This window comes from Haplochromis burtoni, unplaced genomic scaffold (assembly GCF_018398535.1).
Source record: "Haplochromis burtoni strain Fernald_Lab_line unplaced genomic scaffold, NCSU_Asbu1 Contig_44, whole genome shotgun sequence".
Lineage (NCBI taxonomy): Eukaryota > Metazoa > Chordata > Actinopteri > Cichliformes > Cichlidae > Haplochromis > Haplochromis burtoni.
Genome location: NW_024582405.1, coordinates 1799947 through 1818330, shown reverse-complemented (window position 1 = coordinate 1818330; position 18384 = coordinate 1799947). Strand labels below are relative to the sequence as shown.

The 18384-nt window shown below is 40.0% G+C and overlaps 1 protein-coding gene across 15 annotated transcripts in view; it reads right to left on the bottom strand.

The window, feature by feature from the left end:
- Nucleotides 1-18384, bottom strand: part of abcc9 (ATP-binding cassette, sub-family C (CFTR/MRP), member 9) — a 75764-nt gene that overhangs the window by 17382 nt on the left and 39998 nt on the right. For all 15 annotated transcript variants that reach the window (XR_006054317.1, XR_006054319.1, XR_006054318.1 and 12 more), the window contains 17 exons: nt 17254-17355; nt 17075-17159; nt 16915-16995; nt 14425-14562; nt 14215-14340; nt 14022-14121; nt 13626-13699; nt 13208-13402; nt 12702-12853; nt 11564-11633; nt 11203-11360; nt 10841-10933; nt 8275-8377; nt 8011-8124; nt 7653-7773; nt 3795-3925; nt 2053-2131 (listed from right to left, as the gene is read on the bottom strand). Coding sequence is in view for 12 of the 15 variants with exons in the window: in XM_042220158.1 (XP_042076092.1) it covers nt 2053-2131; nt 3795-3925; nt 7653-7773; nt 8011-8124; nt 8275-8377; nt 10841-10933; nt 11203-11360; nt 11564-11633; nt 12702-12853; nt 13208-13402; nt 13626-13699; nt 14022-14121; nt 14215-14340; nt 14425-14562; nt 16915-16995; nt 17075-17159; nt 17254-17355 (1922 nt within the window). In the remaining 3 variants the exon portion in view is untranslated. The remainder of the gene's footprint in view (nt 1-2052; nt 2132-3794; nt 3926-7652; nt 7774-8010; nt 8125-8274; nt 8378-10840; nt 10934-11202; nt 11361-11563; nt 11634-12701; nt 12854-13207; nt 13403-13625; nt 13700-14021; nt 14122-14214; nt 14341-14424; nt 14563-16914; nt 16996-17074; nt 17160-17253; nt 17356-18384) is intronic.

Sequence of the window (18384 nt, the reverse complement as noted above, 5' to 3'; positions counted from 1 at the left end):
AATTGAGTGAGATGTTATGGATTTGTGTTTACTGTTGTGAGGATATGAGGCGTAGTTTCAAGAAATGTGTTTTAGCAATCGAGAAAAACTGTAAGCTTGTTCAAGTCGTATTTGGGTCTATAAATATCATGGACAGCTTGAATCCACATAACAAGCATCTCAGATTAAGGAGGAGCAATCCAGCTTCGGTTCTAGTTGTGGAACAGTGGAACAGCTCTTTACTGTCAGGAAACTTCTGGAGCGGTCATGAAGTTTGACAGTCTAGTCTACATGTGTCTGGTATACTCCTGCAGTACTGTGTACCACAGTGTTGTTATGAGCCATCAGGTCATATAACCAAAATCATGTCTCCTTCCTCTCTCCCACACAAAGTCAAGAATGCTTTTTGGTATCTGGTATTGGTGCTGGTATTCACCAGGGTTTCCCTTGGTCCCCGATCCTACCTGTGATATTCAGGACATTGTTAGTATCAGCTTGGAGCCCATTGTGTTCTCAGAACTGCCTTAATTTCTCGTGGCACAAATTCAACCAGGTGCTGCATTCTTCAGAGCTGCTACAGATTTATCAGCTGCTCATCCATAATGTGAATCTCCTGTTTCTCCACATCCCAGAGGTGGCTACTGGACTGAGATCTGGTCACTGTGAAGGCCATTAGAGTACAATTGATTTCAGCTTTGTGACCTGGGGCATTATCCTACTGAAGCAGCAACAATACTCAGGTGGGCTGTGGTGTTTAAATGCCATTCACTTGGTACTAAAAAACCCCCACACCATTACACCACCAGCAGCCTAAACCATCAATACAGGACAAGACAGAGCCACACTTTCATGCCGTTTACACCAATTTTGATCCTATCATCTGAATGTCACAGCAGACAACTTTGTTCCAATCTTGTGTTGTCCAGTTTTTGCACAAATTGTGTAAAGTGTAGCTTCAAAGACTGATTACCAACATGTTAGAATCAATCTCAGACACGGAGCAATACATCTCTTTGCAGCAGGGTTCTCCACTCATCTGCTTACCAGTTGGCTGTATCCTGGATATTTTCCCATATAACAGCAAAGCTGGAGAGGCAGCAGTGACATCACTATCTGTGGAAGAAGTCCTGTTTCAGATCTATGAGGTTCTGACTGGAGCCTGAATCTAAGTAGTGAATGTGACTTTCTGTTTACATAGACAGCAACAGATTTTCCCTCATTTCTAAAAGTCGATTTATTCTGACAAAGAAACTCCATGAAAGTGCCAATTTGAAAACAGTCTGACTCAGTCTGACGAGTGGTTACAGACCTGATCTTCATCTTCAAAGACAACAAGATCTAGATCAATTCTAGCGAGAAATAAAAGATACTCCACACTTCTGCATCCTAAAGAAAGTGTTGCATTATTTATTCTAAGTGGGACCACAGTGTACAAAATAAACATAAAAAACTGAGCAGCTGAGAGCAAAATCTCTTTTATGCAATCACCGAAGCTGCCCCTGCTGGCCATTAGGAAGACTGCAAGATTCAGAGGCAACGGCTTCTTTTCTGAGACTAAATCCATCTTTTATAAACAGTCTCACAACAGCTTTCCATCAACCAAAGAAGAAAAAGAAATAAAGAAAGAAGGGCAGAAGGGGATGTAAAATCATGAATCCACTCAAAACCTCACAAAAAAGTAATTAAATCTCACATAATAGTTTAATTTTACTCTTGAAAATCTGTAAACCCTCCTGTCAGGAACATCTTTTGAAGGGCAAGTTTTTTATTTTGTAAGTGACTCAGAGGAAACTGGAAACCAAAAACGGGGACCATAACAGCGTGATTGTTTTTGCCTTTTGGGTCAAGCAGAACCTTGGGTCAAGAGCTACTCACAGAAACAACCCCGAGGGAAATCTTTCCGCAAAGTTTCCAAACAGAACACGATTATCTTAATGAGACATAAACATACCGAACCAGAGAAAAACAGGGAGGCTCCAGGGACAGGAAGCAAAGCTTGAAGATGAAAGAAGTGGAAAAAAACAACGTGCTCTCTCCTTGTGAGGAGAGCTAACAGCGTGACAGGAGACTCACCCTCAAAAATATCCACCATGTTGAAAAAAGCCAACGACAGAGAAGACTTCCCGCTGCCTGTGCGGCCACAGATCCCCACCTGAGGAGAGAAAAACCAATAAGCTTCACTACGCTTGATGCTGCTGTGAGACATCAGACACCTGTGTGATAACAGGGTAGCAGCTACATGCTGTGCGTGGATGGAGCTTGGTGACCAAGTGTCATTTTACAGTTTATTAGAGGCATGTGGCTGTGAGTTCAAAGAAAGCTCCAGCAACATCACACTCCACACTTTAAAACAAAGTTCACCTTAGGAAAGGATCAGCCAGGCTACACAGGTCTGAATTACTAAGCACTCCAAAGCACATTTAATTATATCTTTATAGGTATCCTACTGTACTGGAGGTGCGTTTTTATGTAACACAACCATTTGGATACGTAAGCACGTCTACTCTGAATAAAATACATGCCAAGCGTAGACTGTGTATAGAAGATGGATGTAGCAACTGCAAAATATTACCCACGGATTTTTGCACTCTGGTTTTTAAAACCTCTGTGTTTGGGGCTAGTTCGATTTTTATTTCATAGGCACATGTAGCCGTAATTCAGAGGGAAGAGTGCTAAGCTAGTTAGCCAGTTCCATACATAAACTCTCAGGATACAATGTACAGCAACGCATGTTTGCCTGTTATTCCTGAGAAACAGTAACAGGAGAATTTTACTTTGCACAGGAAAGTCTGTGGTAATTTACTTAGTTTGCAACATGAACTAGATGCAGTTCACTAACCAAGCTTACTAATGTTTTAATAATAATAATAATAATAATAATAATAATAATAATAGATTGCATTTATATAGTGCTTTTCTAGGCACCCAAAGCGCTTTACAATTCCACTATTCATTCACTCTCACATTCACACACTGGTGGAGGCAAGCTACAGCTGCCCTGGGGCAGACTGACAGAAGCGAGGCTGCCATATCGCACCACTGGCCCCTCTGGCCAACACCAGTAGGCGGTAGGGTGAAGTGTCTTGCCCAAGGACACAACGACCAGGACAGAGAGAGCAGGGGATCGAACCGGCAAACCTCCGGTTACAGATGAGCTTCGCAACCCCCTGAGCCACGATTGCCCCATTTTGTCTTTTTCTGACTCTAAAAAAAATCACAACTCAAATAGGTGTAACACGGACTCTCTCCACTTTTGGAGTTTTGGAGGAGGTGCTCAGAGTCTAACAACAGACTTTGAGGAAAATGAAAAGGAGTTGCTTTCCAACCAAGAATCATTCAGGGGTTTTAAACTGTTCCGGTCCTTCCAATCATTACTGTGAGTAAATATTCTCTACCCCCTGAACTTCCCATTGGGCCTCTTGGGAAAATTTTTTCCTGTCTGTATGACACTGCTTTTTCATTGCAGTGTTAAGTGAGGCCCACGGTTCCTTGCAAACCTCTGTGACTCACTGCTCCTGCAGACATAACTTAAGAAAAGGTATGCTGCATAACATGGACATGTACGCCAGTGTCAGACCTCTGAGTGAAGAAGAACTCTGTAAAGTCCCTGTGGGCTGTCTTATATTAAGGGACAGGCACTTAAAAATTGATGAAAATAAAATTGTATTGATGGTAGACTTAATGGGAGCTTTGCCTCCGCACATCCAGCATTAACTGACTTTATTAACTTTAGGAAATCTAGTTCCACCATCCTACCAGATGAAAACTCCTGAATGATTGAATGATTCCATTCTTCTCACAGAATCAGTATTTACCTTCTGGCCTGGTTTGATGTATGCGTTTACGTGTTTGAGCACCGGTTTGAGCATTGGGTCGTAGCGCACACACAGGCCCTGGATCTTTATCTCACCGTCCTGGGGCCAGTTCTCAGGGACCTGAGAGGCATCTGTAGGGAGAGACACAGAAGGTGGTTTATTCCTCTCTTTTTTAAAACTTTAATTCTTACTCACTCTCAGACCCTTCAGACCAGAAAACAGCTCTTGAAGTTTAAGAACACCACAACAAAAAGCAGACCTCTTACAGCTGCTACTGTCTATGTTACAGTCCTGGATGGTGTAAACAGGAGCTATAGACCATGTCATAACACCACAGATAGGAGACTTTGCCCATAGATGGGACTGGGTGTGCTCAGGATGGTATGGGTGAAAGCCAGTGGACCTTTTACTGAAATTCTGATTATATGCCACAGGATTTTACTGCTAAATATCCTGCAGTTTTTGAACGATTCAGACTCTATCCAGTACTCTGATAATGACACTAATTTTTGCCTCAAGTTGTAGCTTTTTGAGGCTTCAGAACTCAGTTGGCATCAGTCTCTGTAAGCATTGGTAAACTATAACAATTCCTTTAAAACTCGATTTGTTTCTTTGTTTCTTTGGATAAGGTTTCTGTTATTGTTAGTATGTAGTTTTCTTTTCACACAGTTGTTGGCAATTTCCTATTTTATCCATTGTCTATGGTTTATTTTCCAGATTTCAGTTCTTAGCTTCAGTTACTGTTGACTTTAGGATTGTGTGTAGTACCCCTTTGTGTTTCCATTCTGTTCCTTTTTCTGTCTCATCTATTTTTCTTCCTTATATCTGTCTAGTTTCTTTAGTTTCTTTAGTTACTTCCTGTCTTTACTTTGAACGTTCAGTTTTCCCTTGTGAGGAGTGTTTCGTCCTTTCTCTACACTCACAGATTCATTGATTGTCTTCAACTGTGTTTTGGTTCCCGCCTGTTTCCTCTTTCAGAAAGCACTTATGATGCTTTCACACCTGCTGTGTTTAGTGCATTTAAATTGAATTCTAGTTATTTTTCCTCGATGGTGCAGTTCATTTGTGCAGATGTGAACACAGTAATCGCACTCAGGTGTAAAACAACCCCACTAAGATCCTTTGTAGGAAGGATCTTAGTGGGGTTGGTGAAAAACCAATCATCTATGATGTAAACGTGATCCGACCTCGATCTGAACCAACTAAGAGGTGCACACTGCAGGTCTAAGCTAAAAAAACAAACAAACTTCCCTTTGCCTCGTATGCTTTGAATTCTGGAATGTGGAAAGGTACTATAAATGTGCAAAAGTCAGTATGGACTAGCAACTAGGTGAACTGAATGTGAATTCTCGATGTTCTCCAATAATCCTGATCATAGCACCTTATTCCCATATTTACTTTTGTTGCCCACATCTGCACATCTGGCCAATAAGCGGACTGAACATTCTCAAAGTTCACTTGAATTTTTTCTCTGCATGAAAAACAAACAAAATAAGCTATAAATTTATAAACTCATCGACTGATTCAGACAAGACTGAATGAACTGCAGGTATGAAATTGCCCTTAGGTGTAGAAGAAAGTGTTACAGAAGGACCAGTCCATTTACCGTACCTTCAGCTTGGGTTTCTCTGTGTTTTCTAAAGAAGTATTCCTACTGTTTCCTGGATGCTTTGCTCTCTGCTAATTCTTACATTATAGAACTTTGTTATTTAATCAGCCTCAGATGCTCATCTTATGTTCAGTTTTTGTCACCTAAGTCCTGCATTTGAGTCCACAACCCTGAACACACAGTGGTTCATGACAGGAACACGATCCCTGGGCAGAGATGTGTATAATCACCTGCAGAGGGCAATCACAGCCAGAGTGACTGCGCCTCAGGTTTTGTTTTTTGCTCTTTTACACGTCTTTGCTATAATATTGTAGCCAAATTTCATTTGCTTATTTACAACTGATTATTAATTCATTTTGATCACTTTTGCACATGTTTGTTACAATTCTTTCCTCCCTGGTGTTTTTATGCTCCGTTATTTAGCCTCTGTCTCTTTCACATCTCATTTTGTTGTTGGTGCTACATATGCACTAAAACAGGGGCATGCTGACTTTTTGGGCCATGGCTGTGTGTTCCAGTAGTGCTACTAATGCACTGAGGAAAAGGTCAAGAGGCTCTGGGGGGCTAACAGCTAACCTCTGTATTCCAACATGCTCACAATTAATATGGTAGCATGTTACAGTTTAGAAGATGTAGTTCTGATCAAGTTTACTTTGCTGTGTTAGCGTGCTGTTTGTTTTGGTCATAAACCAAGGGGACTGTTTTAACTGAAACAAAAAGATGAAGAAAAAAAACGCTCTCCATCCTGAGTTACAGTAAACAATAAAACCGCTGCTGGGCAATTATTCATATTTTAATATCAGTTATGATTTTGGCCTCCAACAGTCAACTAAAGAAAATAAAGAAAATATTTGCGTGTTAGCAGTCCTATGACGTGCTACAAAAAAGCTGAGTCTGCGTCCTGCATTGATCATATTACTGCACTGAAAGGTAAGGATTTCATAGTCCTGCTTTTAGCTTACTCCTTGTTTATCCTCCTTTATCAGTTTGCTGGAAGCTTCCATGATGTCAGTGAGGACTTTGGTTTTGTGGGTCATTTACTGTAAGAAAAAGGCTTCAGTGGAAAACTCAATCAGATGGATGATGCTCATATGAGATACAGACAGAGAGCCAGTTCTTAACTGGACTTTCCTTTGTTTCAGTTTTTTTTTTTTTTAAATTTGAGATAAAGTATTTTCTCGTTCCATCGTGCCTCCTTTTTTATCCCTTCACTTTCTATCCATTCATCAAGCTCAGGAATTGTTTTTGTTATGTTTTCCAAAATACTGTAGCTGCTCTGCCTCGGAGAAATGTTCTTTGGCTGACCAGCGAAACATTTTCCCGTTTTGTACAACATGTAAAATAGTTTGGTTAGGTTTAATTTTGGCCTGGCTAGGCATTAGTACTCTCAGTGGTACTATGCTACTGATTGATTAAATAATGAAGTGTTCATGTTTTGTCATCTCTTCAACTGGGAAAAAAAGATGCCAGCAGCTTTTGCATTTCGCCTTAGAAACAGTCCATAAACCCAAACACACAACTTCTGGAGTCATAAGCAAAAAAGATAAAACTGTGAAAAAGGTTTTACACACATACACTCACTGAACACAGTGAACCTACTCACATCACATGCATACTGTACAGTCACAGTCCACTCCATTCCTTTGGCAAACAACCATACATAGATGTGTGTGTGTGTGTGTGTGTGTGTGTGTGTGTGTGTGTGTGTGTGTGTGTGTGTGTGTGTGTGTGTGTGTGTGTGTGTGTATCATGTGTAACATCAGATGTCTAAATGTGTTTACAAAGTCCACAGTTTGTGCCATTGCACTGCAGATGCAATTTTATCACACTTTTATATACTGATGCTGCTGGTGGAGATCTAAAGACATACTCCGCCATGTTTAGGCCACATTTTTCCATCAAAGATGTCAAAGCTGAGCAGTAAATAGACACCAAAGGCCCAAAGGTTTGCTGGAGGAACTGTGCAAACCACAGTGCAAACCACTCGCATGTTTACTGGGATTGTCTGGTTATTAAAGGCTGCTGGAGACGGATGTGGAGGGCACTGCAAGGCATTTTTGATTGTATAATTCCCCCACAAAGTAAGTTTATAAATTTTAGGTCTATACCTCCAGAAAGGATGAAAAGAGTAGTAAGTTCTTAGAAAGACTCTGATTAAGAAGAGCTTATGATGAATACAGGGATGTATATCACAATAAACATTTACAAAATGTTGCTATATCTGCTCCATCAGCCTAACACTGAGTTACCCATAGAGCCCTCGTAGTTCTCAGACTCTGTGCTGAGGAAGCTGTTGACCTTCTTCACAGCTGCCATCTGAACCTCGAGGTCTGCCAGGTTTCTCACAACCCAGTTCAGGTAGTTGGTGACCTGCACAGAGGCATTTTTGTAGCATGGAGATCAAATTTATACATCAGCATCACTTTGAATGAATCTTTACACAGACTTATTACACAGCACAAATGATCCATTAAATAGTAAGTAATATAGTTTAAACACAGTAATTTAAATTAGTGTCTAACTACGAATGGAGGGCAACTCACTGACCAAATAAAGAGTAAAAAAAGACAATAACAATAAAATGAATACATAAAAGAGAAAACGCACAGTGAGGGCGTAGGTAAGGCCCAGGCCCACCAGACCTCCGGGATGAAGCCCGTAATGGAAACTCCATATTGAAGCTGCCGCCGCTGCCAGTACAATCACTGCTCCAAGGTAGTCCTGCAGAGACATCAGGAAACAAAATATCACTAATACAACATATTCATAACAAATCCCAACCCGCAGCAAAAGCTTCAGATCTTCTCTCTCTCATATTTATATAACCAAACACTTTCTCCTCTTCTGAGTCCGATGAAAAGAGTTTCTCACCGTTCTGACCTCGAGCCAGCGGTTGGCAGCAGACAGAAACAGGTACGCTGTGTTGTTGGTGTCGGTCAGCTCCAGCATGCGCTGTTTGAACCGAGCCTCGTGTCTGCAGCAAACATGTAATTGAACAGAAGACACATCAGTTGTTTAACGGCTTCACCAATGCACTGAACTGCTGGTGCCCTCCTGCCTTTGGCTTTTGATCACTTGCTGACATCATCTTCCCCTAAATCCTCAATAATGAACACAAACCATAAACTCACACAGGGAGTACAAATAACAAACAAAACGCAAACAGGAAGTAAGAGAAGTACACTGTTTTTCAATGAAAGAAGGGGAGCAGCTCGACTGTACTTCAGCCTGGTGAATCTCAAAGTTTTATCTTTGTTTGTATTCAGTAGTAAATCACTGCCATCTAAACCAGACGTGGTTTGGAAGGAGACCAGTGGTTACGATAATGGGAACTATCCCACGATTGCCAAGAATCTGTCTCAACACCAGATTCACTGTTTTTGTGTGTGTGTGAGTCCTTCAGTGTTTGTATATTTGTGTGTGTTAGGAAGAGGAAGTCCTCAGGGGAAACGAGGAGAAAAAAGCGTGAGAGCTGCTTAATGTTGGATTATCCGGACGATGGGAACGAGGCTGAATACAGAAATACAAGAAGATACTTCTCTCGCTACCGCCACAGGAACGGCAGCAAAGCACAACACAAAATGTTTGAAAGTAAAACCTAAACTGTGACAGCTTACCAGAGAGCTGCAAAGACGGCAATCCTATCAATCTAAAGGGCTCTGAACAGCTCTACTGTGGAAGGTGACAGGATAAAAAGTGCTAACGGACACTTTAACTCATTCCATAATGAAGACATTCCCTGTACCCTTAATGAAGTGTTTTGACACCTCAATAAAGACGTGTTTGATGACCATTAGAACGGTCTCCAGATTTTTCCAAGCCTTGCTGCACAGGCAAAGATCATCTTCAATAACTTCACAAACTCAGTCATTTCGCTCTATCAGTCAGCCCGAAATACGAAACCACTCAGTTCAGAAAAGAGCTTCAAAAGTTATGCAAAAGAACCAAATGTTTATGTACACATTTACTGTCATGTGTTTTCTATGGAAATCTCTTCTGTAGTCACACTGTGTGGACTCAACTTTAAAGTTTGGAATTAGGGATGCAGAGGTGATGCCTGTGAAGGACTGAATGCAAAAGCCAGTCAAAGCCGGTCTGCAGCAGATAAAGCCCTGGCCACGCGTGCCAGATAGCTAGCTGGATAAGGAGCTGTAGCCTACACCATAACATGATGTATTCTTGCCTAGAAATGGAACTGCACATCACACTGACGCAACCCACAGGTGTTGTGATTGGTCTATTCAATACTATAGTTTCCTCTGAAGCAATAGTACTGATTTAACTTTTCCTCAAAAGTAAAAAATCGTTCTTTCTACGAGTTGTTTTTGAGCAAAGCTAGCTGACCAGTGTCTTCATTTGCTCTCATAATGTCACTAACAGCACATTTCCTCTCTCATTGCAGAAAGATTTTATGTCTTTGCTTTGCCTCTTTCATTTTTATATGTTTTAGATCAGTCATGTGCAATGATGGATACACCAGTAAAGTTGTCTTTTATGTGTTATTGTTCCCTTTATTTAGGTTAAAATTGGCTGGAAGTCTGGAAGGTGTGCAGTGATGAGAAAGAATCAGTACCTACCCTTAAATGTGTTAAATCTAGAGTAATGCGTCTGTATTGAGAATATAAGGAGTGGAAAGTAGAGATATTTGTGTTAAAATTTAGCGATAGGAATCAAAAAGATGTCAGAAAAATAAGGAGTCATGTAAAGTACAGATGCCTGAAAACTATAGGTATATACAAAGTACTTGTACTTTGCTATTTTCATATCAGTGTCTATTGGGCCCAAACATTGGTATAAAATGTCTCCATCTTTATATTTGTAATAATACAGCACAAACTTAGGATTCATAGCAAATTATGCAGTGAGCTTTTTTGGGCCTCTGCGGGTCCCAGACCTCACTTTGAGAACCGCTGACTTACAGTGCCAGTCTAGCTTCTCAGTCATCCAGGTCAAGGTCATTTAATGGGCTTGACATGAAAGTAAGTGGACTTCTTTTAGGCTCTTGACGATGTTCTACCTCTTATCTAAATGTGGCATCAGAAGTGGAAAAACGTGAGATTTGAAACATCTTCAGGAACTTAAAAGAAGTTCACTTGTTTTCAACTCAAGTTACCACAGGCAGAAGAAAAAAAGACACAAAACATTAAAATAAACATGAAAAAATGTTCATGCCTGTAAAACATGACTGAAGTACATCTTTTACAAAAGCTATGCCAATACACGCTATCTTCTGTATTCGTCTTGATTTCCAGTTTGAACTTTAGTAGTTTGAACTGAAGAATATAAAAAATTCACCACTGTTTTGATTTCTTCTGTTTACGAATGATCTTCTGCAGAGCACAACAAGCAGCCGTAAAATCGTCGTTCACATTTTTTGACTAATTTTTAGAAAAAAACAAGGGTTGCAAATTTCAGTGCATAAAAGACAAACGTGTACCTGAAAGCTCGTATGGTGGTGAGACCTTCTGCAGTCTCAGAGAAGTGGCAGAGCAGAGGAAGCTGTGTTGAGTCATCGAGGTCTTGGAGGTCCCTGAGAGGAGGTGTTTTTACAGTATGCATATCACTTCATATGAAATCTCCCATGCACAAGTGTACACATGCATATTACACACTGAATCCTATTTGCATGATGTCCTCTGGTGTACTCATTCAGAATTCATGTTCCCATAAATCATCAAGTTGATGTTTCCTGTTTCCTGCAGTGAGGAGATTGAGCTCACTGCATCTAAATAAACTCCCTGATTTGTTTAGATAGAAAAATTATGCGCTGCAGCTACAACAAATACACTGTGGACATACTTGGAGGCGACTCTGAAATACTTCTGAATGAAGTAGAAGGCCACAGCCAGAGGAACCAAGGCAACCAGGAAAATAGGAGTGATTGAGGCTATGACCCCGATGCCTGACAAACAGAGCAGCGTGGATCTCGTCAAAGATTCCAGCGTTGAAGGAATATGCTACAATGAAAGGAAATGAGGAAGTGGGAGTTCAGTCATGTTTGCTTCCTTCTTTTAGTTTAGCAAAACACAAACAAATCACAACTTCACTTTGACGGCTAACCAGGAATAATAATTAAAACATCTGTTCAGTGCAGCAGTTGTGTATACGCTTCCTCATGGGCCTCGAGTCCATTATCTCTTATGCAAATTGATCAGTTTACCTGGTCGATGATGTTGGTATCAGCTGAGAATCTGTTGAGGATCTGCCCCAAAGGAGTGATGTCAAAGAACCTGTGGAGAGAGGTGTTTAAATAAGGGTTATGTAATCCTGAAGAAAAGAGAGGGAGTCTGCAGAAAGAGCAACAGAAAACTTTCCATCAATTACGAAGACCGATGATGAGCGAAGAACAGCGGGACAAGTGCAGCCACACACACAAAACTCAACTGTTTCCTTAGAGATGCGGCTCAAGTGTGAGGATGGTTCGCCAAAGTCCCCAGTCACACTCAAAAGCACACTGTTCAGCGGATCCATCCATCCATTTTACATAATTTTCCCTAGGGATCAATAAAGTATTCTGATTCTGATGATTTTCTACCACTTACAAAAGTGATGTGAGGAAATACAATCAACGCTCCTCTGACTCTCTTCCATTCATCACCACATATTACTCTTCCAACAGCACACTGCGGCATTTTCCAACCCAGCCCAGAGATAATTCATCCATGTCCTTGCTCCTCCAAGTCTAACATACCCAAAACGCCTGCACAGAAGTTCAAACTACCTTTTGATGCACAGTAGTCTAAATGACTGCACCCTTCACCCCGTCGTTAGGGGTGACCCAAGACACCATTCAGGAAAAGCTCAGTTCTGCGTCTTCTAGTGCCAGTCTTATTATTATTATTATTATTTGGGGCACTTCCTACAGCCATAGGTGAGCCATATGGCACAATGACATAGGTGCTGGATCAAAACCGCCAGCAGATTTATTAAAAAGGTTAATCCACATATCAAGAAGCTCCCATGTAAAGGCTTCACTCTTTAGGATATTTGTTAGTCTTCAAACTCAGAACGCTAATTAACCAGCAAATGCATAGCTTCACCTCCAGGGTCCATTCTCGCTTCAGCGCAAAAAACCAGCACAGGTTATAAGTAAAATAAAAAATACAACTTTTACACACACCTTTACTACCAAGTAAACACATATAGATTAAAAGACTAAGAATTCAGCATGTAAAAGACAAAAACAACTTCCAACAGGTTATAAAAGCAGACGTAGGTTTGCTTAAACGATTAAATGTGAGCTTCGAGCTTTTTTACAGATGTCTACTCTGGTCTTGTTGCAGTTCTGTTTTATGTACCTGATGGGAGCATGAATGATCTTGTTGAGGAGGTTGTGGTGCAGGTTGGTGGCTGCAGAAAGACCAAGAAATTCCACAGTGAGGGAGGTGATGAGGCATAAAGTGATTCCAGCCGCGCACAAGATGATGAACACTAGCAGATAGTAGGAGTCCTGCCCCCGGTGACACACAACAAGACAGAAATCACACCATGGAGAAACAAGAGCAACATGTCAGAAACTAATATTATCATTAAATGTTTCTAAAATACAAATAGAGCCACTGTGATGTCACCAACTGGTTTCTGATCTCTGCATTTGTGATTTTTTTAATCATTCAGTTAAAATGTACATTTAATTTGTATATATTTTCCCTTATTATGCTCTCTGCAACATTCAGAGAGTCAACAGGAGATTCAGTTCATAAGTGATTTTAATACATTATCCCAATAAAACCCATTAAAATCCGAATAAAACCAATTACAATCCCAGTAAAACCCTTTAAAACCCTTGACAGACATATTGTACCTGCACTGCGGTGTTGGTGGGTCTGGTTCCATTAATATACATGTCTGTTCCTGTTTCTGCACTGTTATTGATTTTCGACGTCCAGTTAGCCAACCAGTAATCGATCGCCACAATGACGGAGTGTTTGAGGAGTTTAGAGAAAATCATGAGGAAGACCATGAAGAACCCCCCAGAAGACAGGTAGCACCAGCACACCTGAGAGAGCAGCATGGATCATAGTAAGAAAAGCAGTAGTCACTGGTTATTTGGTCGGTCAAACTTGTTATTCCTCTAAAAAAATAGTAGCAGGTAAGTAACACTACACCAAACAACTGTCCAGTAAACTAGCTCAGGTTATTTTTCTTTTGTGGCAGTTAATGTTGTTGCTAACAACACTTTAAATCATGAGAAAATGTCATTGTGCAGATAAGTGGATTACCTTCCACGGGATCTTTGACCTTCTGTTGGTGGTCGTGGAAAAGTTGTCATCGTCTTCCTCCTCGGCTTCTTCTTCTGTTAGAATAAAATCACATTTAGAAGATATCATTTTTATTTTAAGGTGATTATGAATTAACCATTTTAATCATCACAGATGGTATTGAAGATGCCATGGTGCTAATTAGTGATAAGTTACATTCAATTAAAATACTAGAAGGACTTTTGAGTACTAACATGTTTCCTACAGTAAATCTAGAATATTTTGGAGAAACAAGCACTCCACCAAACTTTGACAATGAACCCTAAGATGGCACTATGTCTATGTGTCATCATGTCTTTTCAGGAGGAAACTCTGACAACATGACTCAACCAGTTACACTGAAAAGGAATCTGTCACCTTCATCTTCATCATCTATTTGGTTCTTGGCCTCTCTGGAGTAGAAAGCTCTCCTCAGCGTCTTCCGCTCAAGTGTTGTTTGACTGTCCTGCTGAATGTCCTACACACCGGAGGAGTGGATATAATAGGAGAAACATTAGAGTAGACAGAAAGCTTTACTAAACACTTAGACAGCTGCAGATTTATACCGTACCTTCTCCAGCCCTTGATCCTGCCTGTTCATCAGGGTTTTCCAGTGGTCATAAAGTTCAATGTCATGAGTCTGAATGTCCTTCAGAGTTCCCTCTCGCAGGACTGTACCATCCTTCATTGCTATAATCTGGACAAAACACACAATATAATGTTAAGGCTCAATGAAAACTGAATTTATGACATGTATTTTCCTGCAAACAGAAGGCCCTACCCAGTCTGCATGTATAAGATATTGCAGTTTGTGGGTCACGAGGACCACGGTTCGTTTATCATCCTGCAGAAATTTAAGGATTCCTTCTTGCATCAAATGATCACTGAGGTGGATGTCGAGTGCTGAGAATGGATCATCCTGCAAGATTTAAGAGAGAAGCATGGATATCAGTTAATCTGACAAACGAATGACTTTCTCAATCTGAAATGCTTTTATACGTATTCACTTTTAAAAATGTTTAGTCCTGAATACGAATGTAATCAACTGGTTTAAACTAACATTTGTAACACTGACACATATGTCTTCTGCTCTGTCATGTTTCACTCTCATAAGTGAATACCTGGAGGATCACATTTTGTGAGAAGTATTTATGATCATAAAAGACTTTCAAATTGAGTTTATTTTCAAATGAAAAGCAAATCTGATGTATATCAGATTTATGACAGACAAAGCCTTAATTAGAGATGTGGTGGATAAAAGTCTCTTGAGTATAAACAATAGTCTATATCTTAATGCTCAAACCCTTACTTAGAAAAGTCTATTTTGTACTATCTGTACAAATTACCATTGATTGTTTTTTCTTTTTTTTAAAAAAATTGCCATGAGAAGAGTTTTTTAAAAATCAAACAGAAAGATTCTAACCTGAAAATGAATCCAACAGGAAGTGCAAGAATATGCAGTTCCTCAAATGGCTTGCTCCATACACTATGCTAACTTTAAAGCTAGTTGAGAGGTGTCATATTTTTGGCAAGTACTGTAAAAAGTCACTGGTTTGCTTCTGGCTGGAGGCACAAATCCCCTTTGGGGTTATATCTGCAAAGGCATTTTTGGGGGCTACCTGCTTTGGTAACCCCTTGTGACAAGGGAGCACCTAAAAGTAGCTGTGGAGTCACAAAAGACGATTTTGGTTTCTGTGGAGAGTTTCTCTCTTTATGATAGCTGGACAAAAACTCTCCAATTGAAATTCAGTCTTTAAATTTCCATTACGAGGGGAGAGACTACTTTGACTGCCAAGTAGCTTTGGCTGCCGCCTTGTCCACTTGTTAGCTTTTATTAGCATGTATCTATGTTGGCTGGATGAATCTGTGATGTCAAAAGGTCAACACTTCAAGCTTTTGGAAACCAAAATGTTGACTGTCAGTTTGTTCAATTCGAGGTTTCAAAACAGAAGGTCCTGGACCAGTGGGAGATCTATTTATGTACAGCATTTCCTTGCAACACTGGACATGGAATAATCTGCAGAAGTGTAAAGTGTGTGTGTTAGTCCCCATAGGGAAATAGTTCCTCTGCATTTAACCCATTCACCCAGTGAAGCAGTGGGCAGCCACCAGTGCAGCGCCCGGGGAGCGGTGTGTAGGGACGGTACCTTGCTCAGGGGTACCTCAGGGTAGCCGTTCAGTGGAGTCGAACCCCCGACCTTCCGATCATGGGGCCACCACTCTACCTACTGAGCTATCCCTGCCCACAGATTAAACCTAAGCAAGCTTTCAGTTTCCATCATAAGGAATGCTGTAAAGGAGGCAGGTAGGTATTAGTATATTGTACATCATGATGTAAATGTTGTACTTTTGTTGTATTTTTTATATAAATTCGGTTTGCATGGCTCCTCTTGTGGAAAATACGTTTAATCTCCCTTAGACTTCCTGGTTAAATAAAGGTAAATCCATAAATAGATATTTATACTTTATGAAACAATGGAAAAAAACTGTAATGTGAAATTTCCAAGCAGAAATGATTAGTCGCACCATGTAAAAGTTAGTAAATTCTCCCTGTGTCTCTGTACTACCTGTTCTACCTCATTTCTGAGATAATTTTGATTATATCCAGCTCTTCATCACAAGTTAAACTCCTCGGGATAACAGCCAGATGTCCATTAATCTTTGTGCTAACAGGACGGCGGATGCTATAATGTGTTTTATACTGTGTTAATGAAGCTTGTGTTATGGCTGTGGGATGTGGGAGTGTATGACGCATATATTCCAGCCCTGATATCAGATATGAACAGCACAAAAGAAAAACATTCCCTCCTCATTATACATTTCATTTTTTTCTTAACCATCGTAGACATTACAAAGGGTCATGAGTGTATAAAAGAATTCCACTGATGGATTTTAATGAGGAATGTATGCTTGCTAATGGACTAAAAATCGAGGTGGCAGCAGGAAATTACACAACTACTCAGCCAGATAAACAAATGACAGCATTCACTGTCATTATCCCAACGGCCACAATGTACTGTGTGTCACATAATACATCACTGCATGATACATTTAATTATATAAAAAAGGGAAGATTAGAATACTACAGAACTTAATCTTGTAAAGAAATGGCATTATCTAATTTGGCTACAAATTAGGAGTAAAAGTCTTTATTTTACATTAAAAAAAAAATTCAAATTGCACATTGTAAAAAAGAAAAAAAGACAGAACTCAGAAGAGTTTCCAATGTTTTGAACATTAAAAAGAAAGTTTAAGGGAATTTTAAGCTTACCAAGAAGACGATGTTGGTGTTTTGGTACAAAGCTCTGGCCACACAGATTCTCTGCCTCTGCCCTCCACTCAGGTTGATGCCCTGACACAGAAACAGATAAATTAAATCCCTTCATGTGATTATGTTTTGTTTTTTTAAGGCAAATTAAAAACTTGCATACTCTCTCTCCAATCTCAGTCTGGTCTCCGAATGGCAGCAGGTCAATGTCTGGCTGCAGAGAGCAGGCGTCAATCACTGCTTTGTACCTGAAAAACACCCATGAACATGTCAGGAAAGCTCTCAATGTGAACACAAAGCACCGCTGAGGTGAGCTGTAACTGTGAGCTGTGGGGTTCTCACCGCTGTTTGTTGAATGGACTACCGAAGGTGATGTTTTCCTCCACAGTAGCGTTGAGCAGCCAGGACTTCTGGGCAGCGTAGGCAACAGAGTTTCTGTTCTTGCTGTGTGCACCACAGGAAATAGAGGCAAACAGATACCAGGTAAAAAATGCAGGTCATGCATCCATAAAGCTTTAAAGAGCAGGAATACTGATCCACCTTCACAGCAATGTTGCTTACAGTTCAGCATCCTTATGATTGTTAAAGTATTTAGTTATTAATATAATAAGTCATTCACTAAGGAAAAGCTAACCTAAAAAAAGTAAAGTGATATTGTTTCTTGAACAAATAAAAATACTAGTGTTTAATTCCAACATTACGTTTTAAATATAAATTTTTAAGTTTAATCTGGGAATTTCTTTTTGTTCTCTAAAACCTCTCCATTGAATTCAGCACCATAATACAACATTGCAGCTTTATTTACAGTTATCAGTATGTAGCTTTTTGCTGTATCTAAAGGCTAAAGCTAACATAAGATCAGTACTCCTGTTCTGATCAGCTTTATGAAAGTGGGACCCAAACATAAAAACAAAAACAAAACGAGGAGGAAGAGAGGGAGGATTATGTTTGTAAATCTGTCAAACTCCACTGCAATGTAAAAACAACTTGTCAGATATGAGGGATAAATATGAAGGTCATGGATGAGGTTAATGATGAGCTGCAAATTATCAACAGTTAATAATGATAAAAAAAAACAACATGACATCATCTACAGCAACACAATCATGAATACAAACATCAACACGTCAAAAACCACTGCTGGGAGTCTGAGCTGAGACCCGCTCTGGTGTGAAGTCGTTAACGAGGTCAGAGAGCTGTGATGATGACAGTTTTCTAATATTTTGTCTCTAAAAGTTGTTTTTTTCTCGTCCATATCTGGCTGTATAGTAACTAATATATATAAACGTTTAGGATACCCGAATTCAGCCATTTCTCAGAACTGTACTGTCTTAAATTGTGCATATTCAGAGGTATAGATGAAATACAGGGAGAGCAGAATTATTAGGCAAATGAGTATTTTGTCCACATCATCCTCTTCATGCATGTTGTCTTACTCCAAGCTGTATAGGCTCGAAAGCCTACTACCAATTA